Source organism: Heptranchias perlo, chromosome 24, assembly GCF_035084215.1.
Source record: "Heptranchias perlo isolate sHepPer1 chromosome 24, sHepPer1.hap1, whole genome shotgun sequence".
NCBI lineage: Eukaryota > Metazoa > Chordata > Chondrichthyes > Hexanchiformes > Hexanchidae > Heptranchias > Heptranchias perlo.
In genome coordinates this window covers 3145105-3162350 of record NC_090348.1, presented here as the reverse complement: position 1 = coordinate 3162350, position 17246 = coordinate 3145105, and the positions used below count along the sequence as shown (strand labels likewise).

The window sequence follows — 17246 nt, the reverse complement described above, 5'->3', positions numbered from 1 at the left end:
GGTTGTTTCTCAAGATTTTTTATTAACAGCACTGCAATATACAGAAAGGATACCAGTACCTCATTCTGGAGAATAGATGTACAAAGGCCTCCATGGCTCTGGCATACATGGCTTTTGCGCACATTACATGGGTAACGTGTTTACAAGAAACTACAACTGTCTGTGCACAATAGTGACCATGGGATGTCTGTGCTTTGAACTTTTGACTGCTCAATTATCAAATATAGTTACCAATTTCCTTTTGTTCAGCAAGCGCATCAAGGCCTCTTCGCATTGCTTCCCCTTTTTCCATTTAACAGGGTCAAATAGTTGCACAGAAACATGCTAACAAAATTACACAGACATACATTACTCAAAATATGTTATTAAAAATATACATTGAGACAGGACATAATGACCTTACTATTAACAGATGCACACTCCAACATTAGGTCATTTGAACAGGCTGACCCTGGACATTGCTGACAATCAAACATTTTAACTTAGGAAAATTATTGGATGTTTGTACCATCATAAGCAGAAAGCATAGTAGCACTAAGCGTACTAGCCAACTCAGCAGAATTGCGCCAGTCAGACAGCTACATTACACTGTAGCCATGCAGGCCGTGGGCTCTACTAACTCCCAAATCACTAAAAGCTAGTTGGCAGGTACAAAATGTAATCAAAAAGGCCAATGGAATGTTCACCTTTATCTCAAGGGGGTTAGAAGACAAAGGGGAGGAAGCGATTCTTCAATTGTACAGAGCCTCGGTCAGAGTCCATTTGGAGTATTGCGTTCAGTTCTGGGCATCGCACCTCAGGAAGGATATATTGGCCTTGGAGGGGGTACAGTGCAGTTTCACCAGAATGACACCGGTGCTTAAAGGGTTAAATTATGAGGACAGGTTGCATAAACTTGCCTTGTATTCCCTTGCATTTAGAAGGTTGAGGGATTATCTAATCAAAGTATTTAACATGTTAAAAGGATTAGATAGGGTAGGTACAGGGAAACTATTTCCTCAGGTGAGGGAATCCAGAACAAAGGGGCACAATCTTAAAATTAAAGCTCGTCCGTTCAGGGGTGAAATCAGGAAGCACGTTTTCACACAAAGGGTAGTGGAAATCTGGAACTCGAAAATTAAATTTTTTAAGACTGAGATCGATAGGTAAGGGCATCAAGGAATACGGACTAACAGCGGGTAAATGGAGTTGAGGTACAGATCAGCTAATTGAATGGCGGAACAGAGCTCGAGGAGCTGAATGGCCAACTCCTGTGCTTATGTAACAGGCCACGATTTCCGAGTTCCCCATCACCAGCTTCTTGGGGGTCACCATTGACCCACAGCCTAACTTGACCAGCCATATTAACACCATGGCTTCAAGAGCAGGACAGAAGCTGACTAATTGGTGATTAATGACTCACCTTCTGATCCCTCAAAACCTCTCCACTATCTACAAGGCTCTAGTCAGGAGTGTGATGGAATTCTCACCACTTGCCTGGGTGGGTGCAACACTCAAGAAACTCCATACCATCCAGGACAAAGCAGTTCGCTTGATTGGCATCCCTGTCGCAATGCTCAATCTCCAACTCCTCCATCACTGGTTTACTGTGGCTAAACATAGAAACATAGAAAATAGGAGCAGGAGTAGGCCATTCGGCCCTTCGAGCCTGCTCCACCATTCAATATGATCATGGCTGATCCTCTATCTCAATACCATATTCCTGCTGTCTCCCCATACCCCTTGATGCCTTTTGTGTCTAGAAATCTATCTAACTCCTTCTTAAATATATTCAGTGACTTGGCCTCTGCAGCCTTCTGTTGTAGAGAATTCCACAGGTTCACCACCCTCTGAGTGAAGAAATTTCTCCTTATCTCAGTCCTAAATGTCCCACCCTGTATCCTGAGACTGTGACCCCTCATCCTCCCTGCATCTAGTCTGTCTAGCCCTGTCAGAATTTTATGTTTCAATGTGATCCCCTCTCATTCTTCTAAACTCGAGTGAATACAGGCCGAGTCAACCCAATCTCTCCTCATACAACAGTCCTGCCATCCCAGGAATCAGTCTGGTGAACCTTCGCTGCACTCCCTCTATGGCAAGTATATCCTTTCTTCGGTAAGGAGACCAAAACTGCACACAATACTTCAGGTCTGGTCTCAACAAGATTCTGTGTAACTGCAGTAAAACATCCTTGCTCCTGTACTCAAATCCTCTTGCAATGAAGGTCAACATACCATTTGCCTTCCGAACTGCTTGCTGCACCTGCATGTTTGCTTTCAGTGACTGGTGTACAAGGTTACCCAGGTCCCTTTGTACATCAACATTTCCCAGTCTATCACCATTTAAATAATACTCTGCCTTTCTGTTTTTCCTTCCAAAGTGGATAACTTCACATTTATCCACATTATACTGCATCTGCCATGTATTTGCCCACTCACTCAACTTGTCCAAATCGCCTTGAAGCCTCTTTGCATCCTCCTCACAACTCACAATCCCACCTAGTTTTGTGTCATCAGCAAACTTGAAAATATTACATTTGGTTCCCTCATCCAAATCATTGATATATATTGTGAATAGCTGGGGCCCAAGCACTGATCCTTGCGGTACCCCACTAGTTACCGCCTGCCACCTTGAAAAAGACCCATTTATTCCTACTCTCTGTTTCCTGTCTATTGACCAATTTTCAATCCATGCCAGTATATTGCCCCCAATCCCATGTGCTTTAATTTTGCACACTAACCTCTTATGTGGGACTTTATCAAAGGCCTTCTGAAAATCCAAATACACCACATCCACTGGTTCTCCCTTATCTATTCTACCAATTACATCCTCAAAAAACTCCAGTAGGTTTGTTAAACACAATTTCCCTTTCATAAATCCATGTTGACTTTGTTTAATCCTGTTGATATTTTCCAAGTGCCCTGTTATCACATCCTTTATAATAGACTCTGGCATTTTCCCTACTACTGATGTTCGGCTAACCGGCCTGTTGTGCCGTTTTCTCTCTCCCTCCTTTTTTAAATAGTGAGGTTATATTTGCCACCCTCCAATCTGCAGGAACTGTTCCATAATCTATAGAATTTTGGAAGATAACAACCAATGCATCCACTATTTCCATCGCTACCTCTTTTAGTACTCTGGGATGCAGATTATCAGGCCCTGGGGATTTATCGGCTTTCAGTCCCATTAATTTCTCCAGCACTATTTTTTGTTTACCAATGCTAATTTCCTTAAATTCTTCCTTCTCACTAGTCCATTGGTTCCCTAGCATTTCTGGGAAGTTATTTGTGTCCTCTTCAGTGAAGACAGAACCAAAGTATTTGTTTAATTGCTCTGCCATTTCCCTGTTCCCCATTATAAATTCTCCCATTTCTGACTGTAAGGCACCTATATTTGTCTTCACTAATCTTTTTCTTTTTACATACTTGTAGAAGCTTTTACAGTCTTTTTATGTTCCTTGCAAGTTTATTCCCATGCTCTATTTTTCCCCTCTTAATCAATCTCTTGGTCCTTTTTTGCAGAATTCTAAACTGTTTCCAATCCTCAGGCTTGCTACTTTTTCTGGCAACTTTATATGACTCCTCTTTGAATCTAATACTATCCTTAATTTCTTATGTTGGCCAGGGTTGTATTTCCTTTTGTGTTTTTTCCCCAGAAAGGAATGTATAATTGTTGCAATTCATGCATTCGCTCCTTTAATGTTAGCCATTGCCTACCCACCGTCATGCCTTTTAATGAAGCTTCCCAATCTATCATAGCCAACTCACTCCTCATACCTTCTTAGTTTCCTTTGTTTAGATTTAGGACCCTAGTTTCGGATTGGTCTACTTCACTTTCCATCTTAATGAAGAATTCTATCATGTTATGGTCACTCTTCCCTAAAGGACCCCGCACAACAGATTATCAAAAGTACATGAGAACATTTATTCTTTCAGTGTGTATGATCTGCGGGATGCACTGCAATAACTCACCAAGGTTACTTCACCAGCACCTCTCTCCCCTGCAACCTCTACCACTGAAAAGGACAAGGGTAGCATGGGAGCACCATCACTTTCAACTCACAGACTATCTTGACTTGGAGATATATTGCTGTTCTTCCAACATCGTGGGATCAATATCCTGGAATTACCTACCTAACACCATTGTGGGAGCACCATCACCACAAGGACTGCCGCAGTTCAAGAAGCATACCACCACATCTTCTCAGGGTAACTAGGGATGGCCAATAAATGTGACCTCGCCAGCATCACCCAGATCTGAAGAACAAATGAAAGAAAAATGTGTTCTCCAGAACTTTGTTTTTTCCAGAAATCATCATTGCCCATTTATGATTTCTTTTGCATTATTTGCAGCCCATTCATCTGTTATTAAGCTTTCTGCTCTAAGGATTAAACCCTACAAAACAAATGTCTTAAAGTCAAATGAAATTGTAAGATTAAAAAAGACTTCAATTTTATAGCCATAAGTGAATGGAATGCTGTCCCCTGTTGCAAAAAATCCCTCTGCTGATTGGTTCAGTTCATCACATGCTGCTGCAGAACGCATGCTTTTCTGGACTTTCTCAATTCAGACAGACGTTTTCTGATCATGAACGTTTTTGTTTTATTTTTCATCTGAGAAAGCATATATTTGCTTGCAGCTGATTTCAATCAATTTTTCTTCTTTTGGCCAAATTCCAGGAAAAAAATAAAAACTGAAAATCAGAATTTATTAAATTATCGTACTTAAAAGGAACCACAAAGGTATGATTGGTATGTACTGTACTTTCTTTTCAGAAACACCCAGTTGAACAACTTCTTATTGCATGTAAAATGCTCGAGAAAGCAATGGATAGCATAGCTGCAGCTCGCTCAGCAGCAACTTCACCAGATGGAACCTCATTGATAGACAATAGCTATATAAAGGTAAGAAAAGCTATTAATTGACTTGAATGATGAGTGCTTTTGGCAGGACAGCCAAGGAGATGGCATCTATTGGATAAGACTACTGGATAGACAGTCAACCTTCTCAAACCATTGAGGATAGCATAGATGGGTGTGAATTCAAGGTGAATTTTAAGGGCTGATTTTAACCCTGGCCTGGCGGAAACCGAGCAACAGACAGTTAAAATGGCCAGTACGACTCCCCCCACAACCCGCCCCCCCCCCCCCCCCCATCACCGACCCTGCTGCCTTCCCACAGGTTTTTTTTATTCGTTCATGGGATGTGGGCGTCCCTGACAAGGCCAGCATTTATTGCCCATCCCTAATTGCCCTTGAGAAGGTGAGTCACCTTGAACCACTACAGTCCGTGCGGTGAAGGTTCTCCCACAGTGCTGTTAGGTAGGGAGTTCCAGGATTTTGACCCAGCGACGATGAAGGAACGGCAATATATTTCCAAGTCGGGATGGTGTGTGACTTGGAGGGGAACGTGCAGGTGGTTGTTCCCATGTGCTTGCTGCCCTTGTCCTTCTAGGTGGTAGAGATCGTGGGTTTGGGAGGTGAGGTTGAAGAAGCCATGGCGAGTTGCTGTGGTGCATCCTGTGGATGGTACACACTGCAACCACTGTGCGCCGGTAGTGAAGGGAGTGAATGTTTAGGGTAGTGGAGGGGGTGCCAATCAAGCGGACTGCTTTGTCCTGGATGGTGTCGAGCTTCTTGAATGTTGTTGGAGCTGCACTCATCCAGACAAGTGGAGAATATTCCATCACACTCCTGACTTGTGCCTTGTAGATGGTGGAAAGGCTTTGGGGAGTCCAGAGGTGAGTCACTCGCTACAGAATACCCAGCCTCTGACCTGCTCTTGTAGCCACAGTATTTATGTGGCTGGTCCAGTTAAGTTTCTGGTCAATGGTGACCCCCAGGATGTTGATGGTGGGGGATTCGGCGATGGTAATGCTGTTGAATGACAAAGGGAGGTGGTTAGACTCTCTTTTGTTGGAGATGGTCATTGCCTGGCACTTGTCGACGCGAATGTTACTTGCCACTTATCAACCCAAGCCTGGATGTTGTCCAGGTCTTGCTGCATGCGGGCACAGACTGCTTCATTATCTGAGGGGTTGCGAATGGAACTGAATCATCAGCGACATCCCCATTTCTGATCTTACGATGGAGGGAAGGTCATTGATGAAACAGCTGAAGATGGTTTGGCCCTGGACACTGCCCTGAGGAACTCCTGCAGTGATGTCCTAGGGCTGAGATGATTGGCCTTCAACAACCAATTTAAACCTGCTGTTTGAGCAGGCGAGCGGGACACCCGCCAGAAGGCAACGGGGTCCTTCTTTAAATATGCAAATGAGGCTCCGATGACATCCTTGGGGCCCGACTGCAATTTTAACTCAAGGCCTGTGTGGGGAAACCGTTGTAGTTTCCCTGTCAGGCCAACCTGTCGGCAAGCAGATCCGAGGTTAGAAGAGGCCCAGGAAGATGAGTTAATTTTGGCAGGCTGAATATAGAAAATACAGATGAGAAATGATAAAGGAAATAAGAGGGGCAAAGATAGCGTAGGAGAATAGACTGGCAGCTAACATAAAAGGGAATCCAAAAGTCTTCTGCAGGCATATAAATGGTAAATGGGTAGAAAGAGGAGGGGTGGGGATGATTCGGCACCAAAAGGGAGACCTACGCATCGAGGCAGAGGGCATGGCTGAGGTACTAAATGAGTACTTTGCATCTGTCTTTACCTAGGAAGAAGATGCTGCCAATGTCACAGTAAAAGAGGAGTTTGTTGAGATACTGGATGAGCTAAAAATTGATGAAGTGGAGCTACTAGAAAGGCTAGCTGTACTTAAAGTAGATAAGTCACCCAGTCCAGATGGGATGCATCCTCGGCTGCTGAGGGAAGTAAGGGTGGGAATTGCAGCGGTACTGGCTATAATCTTCCAATCCTTCATAGACATGGGGGTGGTTCCAAAGGACTGGACAATTGCAAATTTTACACCCTTGTTCAAAAACGGGTGTAAAAATAAACCCAGCAACTAAACGCCAGTCAGTTTAACCTCAGTGGTGGGGAAGCTTTTAGAAACGATAATCCAGGACAAAATTAATAGTCGCTTGGATTAATAAAGGAAAGCCAGCACGGATTTGTTAAAGGTAAATCGTGTTTAACTAACTTGATTGAGTTTTTTGATGAGGTAACAGAGAGGGTCGATGAGGGCAATGCGGCTGATGTTGTGTATATGGTCTTTTAAAAGGCGTTTGATAAAGTGTCACATAAAAGGCTTGTCAGCAAAATTGAAGCCCATGGAATAAAAGGGGCATGGATACAAAATTGGCTAAGTGACAGGAAACAGAGAGTAGTGACAGGTGAACGGTTGTTTTTCGGACAGGAGGGAGGTGTACAGTGGTGTTCCCCAGGGGTCGGGACTAGGACCACTTCTTTTTTTGCATATATTAATGACTTGGACTTGGGTGTACAATTTCAAAATTTGCAGATGACATCAAATTTGGAAGTGTAGTAAACAGTGAGGAGGATAGTAATAGACTTCAAGAGGACATAGACAGGCTGTTGGAATGGGCGGACACATGGCAGATGACATTTAATGCAGAGAAGTGCAAAGTGACACACTTTGGCAGGAAGAATAAGGAGAGGCAATACAAACTAAATGGTACAATTCTGAAGGGGGTACAGGAACAGAGAGACCTAGGGTTATATGTGCACAAATCTTTGAAGGTGGCAGGACAGGTTGAGAAAGCAGTTAAAAAAGCATACAGGATCCTGGGCTTTATAAATAGAGGCATAGAGTACAAAAGCAAGGAAAATATGTTGAAGCTTTATAAAACACTGGTTCGACCACAACTAGAGTATTGTGTCCAATTCTGGGCATTGCACTTTAGGAAGGATGTGAAAACCTTGGTGAGGGTGCAGAAAAGATTTACTAGAATGTTTCCAGGAATGAGGGACTTCAGCTACATGAATAGACTGGAGAAGCTGGGGTTGTTCTCCTTAGAGCAGAGAAGGCTGAGAGGAGATTTGATAGAAGTGTTGAAAATCATGAAGGGTTCAGATAAAGTAAATAAAGAGAAACTGTTCCCATTGGCGGAAGGGTTGAGAACCAGAGGACACAGATTTAAGGTGATTGGCAAAAGAACCAAAGGTGACATGAGGAAAGCTTTTTTACGCAGCGAGTATTTATGGTCTGGAATGTACTGCCTGAAAGGGTGGTGGAAGCAGATTCAATCATGGCTTTCAAAAAGGAATTGGATAAATACTTGAAGGGAAAAAATTTGCCGGGCTATGGGGAAAGAGCAGCTGAATGGGACTAACTGGATTGCTCTTACAAAGAGCCAGCATGGGCTCGATGCGCCGAATGGCCTCCATCTATTCTGTAACCATTCTATGAATTTGTTTTCTTTTTGTTTGTTGGTGGGACGGGAGGAGCAAGAGTGCTCGTCCTGGCCCCACAAAGAGACCTTGGGCCTCCCCTGCCCTGGGCTCCCGTCTCTCTCCCTCATGCACGAATCCTCCTGACTGCCCTCCCGACTCCCCTCCCAACCACTTCCCTAAGTGCCAGAGACTGTTACTTTGGGTCCTCGGCAGCACCCACCTCCCTCCCGAAATTCCACTCCCGCCGACGTGGCGCTTCCTGCCGAGCTCGGGCGGTAGACTGATGGAGCCCTGCAAATGAGGCCCGGGACTTATCGTTTCATGGGCCTCACAATGCTGTTGGTCATACTGTTTGCCATCCACCTTGGCCTCTGGCTGCATGACTGCCATCATCGTCTGGGAATTATAATGTGTACAGTAGCCCTGAGTCTGGGTGCCCCAAGGTCGCATGCACTGGAAATAGAGGCGTAAGGGCTGGGAATGCATCCTTTTGCTTCATTTAGGTGTAAACAATCTTACAACAAGATTCATCTGACGAAGGAGGAAGCCTCCGAAAGCTTGTGATTTTCAAATAAAATTGTTGGACTATAACTTGGTGTTGTAAGAATGTTTACATTTGTCAACCCCAGTCCATCACCGGCATCTCCACTTCATTTCGGTGAACAAGCTGGGCATGCTCTGCCTCTGAGTCCTGGAAATCCTGAACATCATAAAGGTGTTCAGAGACCTGCGATAACGTGTCTCCGCCCCTTTTTCCTGACCTTTGCATCTGGGGATTGGGCATTTCCTCAAGGGCAAAGGTCAAGCAAATCATCCCCAAAGCATTTTATCTCCTATTCCTTGTTTGACCTTTATTGTACTGTTCAATTTATTTTGTCTTTGTTGCTGTAGTTGCAGTTACAGGAGCCTATGGACCAGTCATCCAGCAGATTAGATCCACAAGAACAAGATGAAATGTTGAAAGAAGATTCTTACAAAGCAACAGCTGTCCACAGTCTTATCATGGATTTACATCTGGAGCTTATTCAGGTTTACTACAGAGTGGCATTTAAACTTCTCAAAATAAATCTTGGTTAGTCATCATACCTCTTACAGCTCTGTAAACCTTCAAGTATTCAATAGAATATTACAATAATTAAAATTATACCTTTGTAAAATTCAAAATTGTATCTGAGAAAATAACAATTCTTGTGATAATATGAATCCCTTAATTTTCTCTGCAGTTCTTGCAGCCGTTAGCTGAGAGTGGGTGAGGTGATCTGTTATCAGGCACCTGCCAATGTTGCTTTTAACTGGCTGCCTGCTTATTCTCCTTCTCTGTTTTTTGGAAGGAACCTCCATACAATAGCACAACTGAGGTCAGCAACTCTGCTAAGTGGCAATTTCCTCTGTCGTGGCATGTTGGTTGCCTATTTTGCTGTGACACTTTACTGCTTATATAAAATCTGTTAATATGCTATAAAATCCACTTTTGCTTCTTAGTGAAAGTAGTTAATAGATTTGAATGCTTGATTGCTACTAGTTATTCTCCTACTGTCTGTGTTTTGGTCGTGTTCTGTGACATTTCTCCGTTAGTCCCATACAACGGGCTGTTTTATTTTGGTTGCAGTTTTAATGAAGCGTTTCTAGACTTGCACCCGCTTCCAAATGCATGGTGGGGTCCAGAGAAAAGAAGATAAGTAAAAGACTTTAAACTTAAACTTTAGGGGAAATGGTTTGAGAAAAAATAGAGTAGGTTGGATGTGGCAGCAAAAAAATAAAGTCTGAAAAGTAATTAGAAGAGAATGGAAAAAAAGGAAAAAATTAAGGGAAACAGAGACAGTGATGTTCAGATTGAAGTGTCAACATAAACTTGAATAAGAAACAACAAATATTAGGACTAATATTACTAATAAAGCTACTCCTGATACTGCAGTGGCTTTATTTCTGTAATAGTAGTGTTTAGTGTTACGTGAAAAATTACAAACTGTCTGGCCAGGGCAGACAATCGTTTCCCTGGACTTGTCTGTACTGTCAGGGCAGATACTTCCTCCCTCTGCATACACACCAACCTACTGCCAAAAGTACAGAACACAAAACCTTTTCCAGGTCTTTTCAAGGTTCCTTTGAGTCAGTTGTGGTCCTCAGAATTGGAATTGGAGGCAACCTAATGACATGAGTAGGGAATTGGTTAGGAGGTAGGGGACAGAGAGTAGGGATAATAGGCATGTACTCAAATTGGCAGGATGTGACTAGTGGTGTCCCCCAGGGATCTGTACTGGGGCCTCTTCTTCTCTCTTTATTTATAAATGATTTAGATGAAGGAATAGAGAGCCAGATATCCAAGTTTGCTGATGACACCAAGATGGGAGCAGAAAGTTGCAAAGGGACATTGATAGATTAAGTGAGTAGACAAAACTGTGGCAGATGGGGTTTAATGTGGGGAAGTGTAAGATCATCCACTTTGGACCTAAGAAAGATTGATCAGAGTATTTTCCAAATGGTAAGAAGTGAGGAACTGGAGGAGCAGAGAGATTTAGGGGTTCAAGTACAGAAATCACTAAAAGCTAGTGGATAGGTGCAAAATATAATTAAAAAGGCGAATGGAATGTTGGCCTTTATCTCAAGGGGGCTGGAATACAAAAGGGTGGAAGTTATATTACAGTTATATGAAGCTTTGGTTCGAACCCATTTAGAGTACTGCGTTCAGTTCTGGGTACCGCGACTCAGGAAGCATATATTGGCCTTGGACGGGGGTTGTGGGGGGGCGGTGGTGGTGGCGGCAATAGATTCACCAGAATGATACGTGGGCTAAAAGGGTTAAATTATGAGGACAGGTTGCATAGACTAGGCTTGTATTCCCTTGAGAATAGAAGAGTAAGGGGTGATCTAATTGAGGGGTTTAAGATGATTAAAGGAATCGATAGGGTAGTTAGAGAGAAACTATTTCCCCAGGTGGGGATGTCCAGAACAAGGGGGCATAACCTTATAATTAGAGCTTGGCCGTTCAGGGTGATGTTAAGAAGCACTTCTTCACACAAAGGATAGTGGAAATCTGGAACTCTCTCCCCCAAAAAGCTGTTGAGGCTGGGGGTCAATTGAAAATTTCAAAACTGAGATGGATAGATTTTTGTTAGGCAAGGGTATTAAGAGTTACGGAACCAAGGTGGGTAGATGGAGTTAAGATACAGATCAGCCATGATCTAATTGGCTCGAGGGACTGAATGACCTACTCTTGTTCCTATGTTCCAGAATTGCTGAGGCTTGTTGACTCTCCAGTTACTTCTTCTTTGTGGAGAAGTGCTCTGCTTCTCCTTTGATGCTTCTAACTATTGATACCAGTATCTTGGGCCAACACAAATTAATATTGTCTGGGATAGAGCCGGTGCAGACTCGATGGGCCAAGTGGCCTCCTTCCGTGCAGTAACCTTCCTATACTATCTTAAATCCTTATCCCTGTTTACAAATGCCTCCATGACTTCAGTCCACCCGACTTCTGTAATCTTCTCCAACCCTACATCCCTGCTCATCCAACTCTTGTCTACTGTGTACTCCCCCTCCTTCCTCTGTAGCATTGATGGTGGAGATTTCAGCCATCTTGTTCCCACACTCTGGAATTTTCTTCCAAATCCCTTCTGCCTTGCTACATCTTTCTGCACCTTCAAAGGCCTTCTCAAAACCTACTTCTTCAAAGACACTTTGTGCACTTCTATTAGTGTCCCTCCTGTGGGTTTGACCCCGAATTAGAATCATAGAATCATACAGGTTACAGCACGGAAGGAGGCCATTTGGCCCATCGAGTCCATGCCAGGTCTATGCAAGAGCAATCCAACTAGTCCCGCTCCCCTGCCCTATCCCCCTAGCCTTGCAATTTTTTTCATTTCAAGTACTTATCCAGTTCCCTTTTGAAAGCCTCGATTGAATCTACCTCCACCACCCCCCCGGCACTGCATTCCAGATCATAGCCACTCGCTGTGTAAAAAAGTTTTTCCTCATGTCTTCTTTGGTTCTTTTGCCAATCACCTTAAATCTATGTCCTCTGGTTCTTAACCCTTCCGCTAATGGGAACAGTTTCTCTCTATCCTGTCTAGACCCTTCATGATTTTAAATACCTCTATCAAATCTCCTCTCAACCTTCTCTGTTCCAAGGTGAACAGGAGAGCTTTTTGAGCCAGCATGTAGAAAGTCCTACAAGAGAGGGGGCGGTACTGGACCTAATTCTAGGGAATGTGGCCGGCCAAGTGGAAGAAGTGCTAGTAGGTGAGCACTTTGGTGACAGTGACCATAATTCGGTGAGATTTAAGGTGGTCATGGAAAAGGACAGGGAGGGGCCGGAAATAAAGGTTCTAAATTGGGGGAAGGCCGATTTTAACAGGATAAGGCAGGATCTGGCCAAAATGGACTGGGATCAGCTGCTTGTAGGAAAATCCGCATCGGAGCAATGGGAGTCTTTCAGAAGGGAGATTGAGACCATACAATGGCAACATGTTCCCGTAAAGGTCAAGGGTGGTTCCAAGAACTCCAGGGATCCTTGGATGTCAGGGGATATACGAGAATGGATTCGGAAAAAAAGGAGGGCTTTTGGCAGATACAAAAGGCTAAGGACGGAGGAAGCCCTAGAGGAGTACAAAAAGTGCAGGGGGATACTTAAAAAGGAAATTAGGAGATCAAGGAGGGGCCATGAAAAAACACTGGCGAGCAAAATAAAGGAAAATCCTAAGATGTTTTATAAGTATATTAAGGGTAAGAGGATGACTAGGGAAAAAATAGGGCCCATTAGGGACAAAAATGGCAATGTGTGTGTGGAGCCGGAAGATGTAGGAGGGGTTCTAAATGAATTTTTTGCATTTGTTTTCACTATGGAGAAGGACGATGTAGACATAGAAATACGACAGGGGGACTGTGATATACTCGAACATATTAACATCGAGCGGGAGGAGGTATTGGCGGTTTTAGCAGGCCTAAAAATGGATAAATCCCCAGGCCCGGACGAAATGTATCCCAGGCTACTGTGTGAGGCAAAGGAGGAGATTGCGGGGGCTCTAACACATATATTCAGAACCTCTCTGGCCACAGGGGATGTGCCAGAGGACTGGAGAACCGCTAATGTAGTACCATTATTCAAGAAGGGGAGTAGGGAAAAACCGGGGAACTACAGGCCAGTGAGCCTAACATCAGTGGTAGGAAAATTATTGGAAAAAATTCTGAAGGACAAAATTAGTCTCCACTTGGAGAAGCAAGGATTAATCAGGGATAGTCAACATGGCTTTGTCAAGGGAAGATCATGTCTGACTAATTTGATTGAATTTTTTGAGGGGGTGACTCAGCGTGTGGATGAGGGTAACGCAGTGGATGTGGTATACATGGATTTCAGTAAGGCCTTCGATAAAGTCCCGCACAGGAGACTGGTCAAGAAGGTACGAGCCCATGGAATCCAGGGTGCCTTGGCACTTTGGATACAAAACTGGCTGAGTGGCAGAAGGCAGAGGGTGATGGTCGAAGGTTGTTTTTGTAACTGGAAGCCTGTGGCCAGTGGGGTACCACAGGGATCTGTGCTGGGGCCCTTGCTGTTTGTGGTCGACATTAACAACTTGGATATGAATGTAAAAGGTATGATCAGTAAGTTCGCTGATGATACAAAAATTGGTAGGGTGGTAAATAGCGAGGAGGATAGCCTCAGTCTGCAGGACGATATAGATGGGTTGGTCAGATGGGCGGAACAGTGGCAAATGGAATTTAACCCGGAAAAGTGCGAGGTGATGCACTTTGGAGGGACTAACAAGGCAAGGGAATACACAATGAATGGGAGGACCCTAGGCAAGACAGAGGGTCAGAGGGATCTTGGTGTGCAAGTTCACAGATCCCTGAAGGCGGCGGAACAGGTAGATAAGGTGGTAAAGAAGGCATATGGGATATTTGCCTTTATTAGCCGAGGCATAGAATATAAGAGCAAGGAGGTTATGATGGAGCTGTATAAAACACTGGTTAGGCCACAGCTGGAGTACTGTGTGCAGTTCTGGTTGCCGCACTACAGGAAGGATGTGATCGCTTTGGAGAGGGTGCAGAGGAGATTCACCAGGATGTTACCAGGGCTGGAGCGTTTCAGCTATGAAGAGAGACTGGGAAGATTGGGTTTGTTTTCCTTGGAGCAGAGGAGGCTGAGGGGGGACATGATTGAGGTGTACAAAATTATGAGGGGCACAGATAGGATGGATACTAAGGAGCTTTTTCCCTTCGTTGAGGGTTCTATAACAAGGGGGCATAGATTCAAGGTAAAAGGCGGGAGGTTTAGAGGGGATTTGAGAAAGAACTTTTTCACCCAGAGGGTGGTTGGAGTCTGGAACTCACTGCCTGAAAGGGTTGTGGAGGCAGGAACCCTCACAACATTCAAGAAGCATTTGGATGAGCACTTGAAATGCCATAGCATACAAGGCTACGGACCAAATGCTGGAATATGGGATTAGATTAGACAGGGCTTGATGGCCGGCGCGGACACGATGGGCCGAAGGGCCTCTATCCGTGCTGTATAACTCTATGACTCTAACCCCAGTTTCTCCAGTCTATGCACGTAACTAAAGTCCCTCATCCCTGAAATCATTCTAGTAAATCTTTTCTAAGGCCTTCACATCTTTCCTAAAGTGCCATGTTCAGAACTGTACACAATACTCCATTTGTGGTCGAACCAGTCTTTTATAAAGGTTGATCATGACTTCCTTGCTTTTATACTCAGTGGCCCCGACATTACCAGGCAGGCAGGTTGGCAGAGTGGGGTCGACTGGGCGCGTGGGTAACCCACCCAGTAAAATCGGCCCGTTCCCCACGCGATCGCGAGTAAATTGAAGCCACTTCCGGGTTTCCCGTCGTCAACCTGCGCAGTTGGCGGACTGCGCACTCGCATCACAGGCTGTCAGCTGGAGGAGCCCTATTTAAAGGGGCAGTCCTCCAATGCTGCTCCTGCTACAATCAGCCAAAATTACAACATGGAGCAGCCCAGGGGAAAGGCTGCTCCCAGGTTTAATGATGCCTCACTCCAGGTCTTACTGGATGGGGTGAGGAGAGGGAGATCTTCTACCCGGAGGAAGTGGCCAGCCTCTGCCACTAAGAAGGCCTGGCTCGAGGTGGCCGAGGAGGTCAGCAGCACCAGCAACATATCTCTCACCTGGATACAGTGCAGGAAGTGCTTCAATGACCTAACTAGGTCAGCCAAAGTGAGCACACTTACTCATTCTCCTACACTCCGTCTTCCACATCACTGCCCCCACCCCACAACTCCTTCTGCACTGCCAACACTACTCTATTACATCACTCCTCATACCCACTAAAACCTCATCCTCAACTTACCTGTACTTACTCACCTCCCCAGTACTCATCCCACCACTACCACTCAACCCAATTCTCATACAATGTCATGGCTCTGTCTCATACTCACCCTCTGATGCATCTCTTTCACGGTCAGCCTCACCCAACCTGCCACTACCTTTGCTGCCACAGGGGATGCATCACGTATGAATAGTAGGAAGCGTAAGGCAAAGGTTTTGTGAGCACAAAGGGATTGCACAAGGGTGTTTGACGGTTTGTCATGTTTTTTATTTCTCTTTGATTTTGGTTCAACTTACATTGAATATTATATTGTCACCACTGCTGCCACGCCTTGACCATTCTTGACTGGCTTATGCAATAAATCCCTTTCATTAGGATCTCCATGAACACCCACACTTGATGGCACCCATTGGGTCACCTACAGTGGGTGTATGTGTAGTTGCACGACTATTTTGTGCAGGTGCCTGTGGCGCAGCACTGTGTTGTGGAGCTGCACGTGACGGAGGTGGACGGCGTGCCTGGCGAGGCTGGTGATGTTGCTCGTCCTCGGATGAAGTGATGAATGCTGCCAAGGCGCCCCCCCCCCCCATCCTGATGGTGTGAGTTTGAGGGGGTCCGCAAAGTTGATAAATGTGTTTGCACAACAGAGTTTAGGGTATAAATTAATAATTTTGAGTGGAAAGACAAAGATGTTGCAGCCAAAACTTTGTCTGAAGTGACAGAGTGGCCTGCTGCAATAAATGAGGTTTTCCCCCAACTGTCAAAAAATCCTTTGCATCTCCCACTGGCTGCTGGCTGAAACTTCTGCTCCAACTGGGAGTGTTTCCCACAGCACGGGAAACACGCTGAGGATCCATGAAAATTGCACCCCTGCCAAAATCTCCAGTCAATGAGATCTGTCAAGTACCTCAACTAGGTATGTAAGTATTTAAATTGTCATCCCGTCGGCTTTAATTGCCGGTGGGAGTCCCGCACGCGGGAGCTGCACGCGCACCCGAACACGTCATTGGGGAACCTGGAAGTGGGCGGATTGGAGCCGGGCTCCGGACCCGCACCGGGATTCCCCTATTTTAGGTGCCCCCCCGCCCCGAACGCACCCGCTCGGCCATCCTAATATCGGCCGCTATGCCTCAGTTTATAAAGCCCAGGATCCCATATGCTTTTTTAACCACTTTCTCAACCTGCGCTGTCACTTTCAACGATTTGTGCACATATACCCTCAGATCGCTCTGTTCCTGTACCCTTTTTAGAATTGCCTTCTAGTTTATATTGTCTCTCCTTGTTCTACCTACCGAAATGTATGACTTCGCATTTTTCTGCGTTAAATTTCATTAGCCAGGTGTTCGCCCATGCCACCAGCCTGTCTATATCCTCTTGAAGTCTATCACTATCCTCCTCACTGTTCACAATACTTCCAACTTTTATGTCATCTGCAAATTTTGAAATTGTGCCCTGTACACCCAAGTCCAAGTCATTAATATATATCAAGAAAAGCAGTGGTCCTAGTACCGACCCCTGTGGAACACCACTATACACCTCCCTCCAATCCGAAAAACAACCGTTCACCACTACTCTCTGCTTCCTGTTACTTAGCCAGTTTTGTATCCATGCTGCTGCTGCCCCCTTTATTCCATGGGCTTCAAACTTGATGACAAGCCTATTAT

At 44.8% G+C, this 17246-nt stretch overlaps 1 protein-coding gene across 5 annotated transcripts in view; it reads left to right on the top strand.

The window, feature by feature from the left end:
• The window catches only part of cfap54 (cilia and flagella associated protein 54), a 443819-nt gene that overhangs the window by 91202 nt on the left and 335371 nt on the right, over positions 1 to 17246 (top strand). For all 5 annotated transcript variants that reach the window (XM_068004603.1, XM_068004606.1, XM_068004607.1 and 2 more), the window contains 2 exons: positions 4755 to 4883; positions 9175 to 9355. In XM_068004603.1, coding sequence (XP_067860704.1) covers positions 4755 to 4883; positions 9175 to 9355 — 310 coding nt within the window. The remainder of the gene's footprint in view (positions 1 to 4754; positions 4884 to 9174; positions 9356 to 17246) is intronic.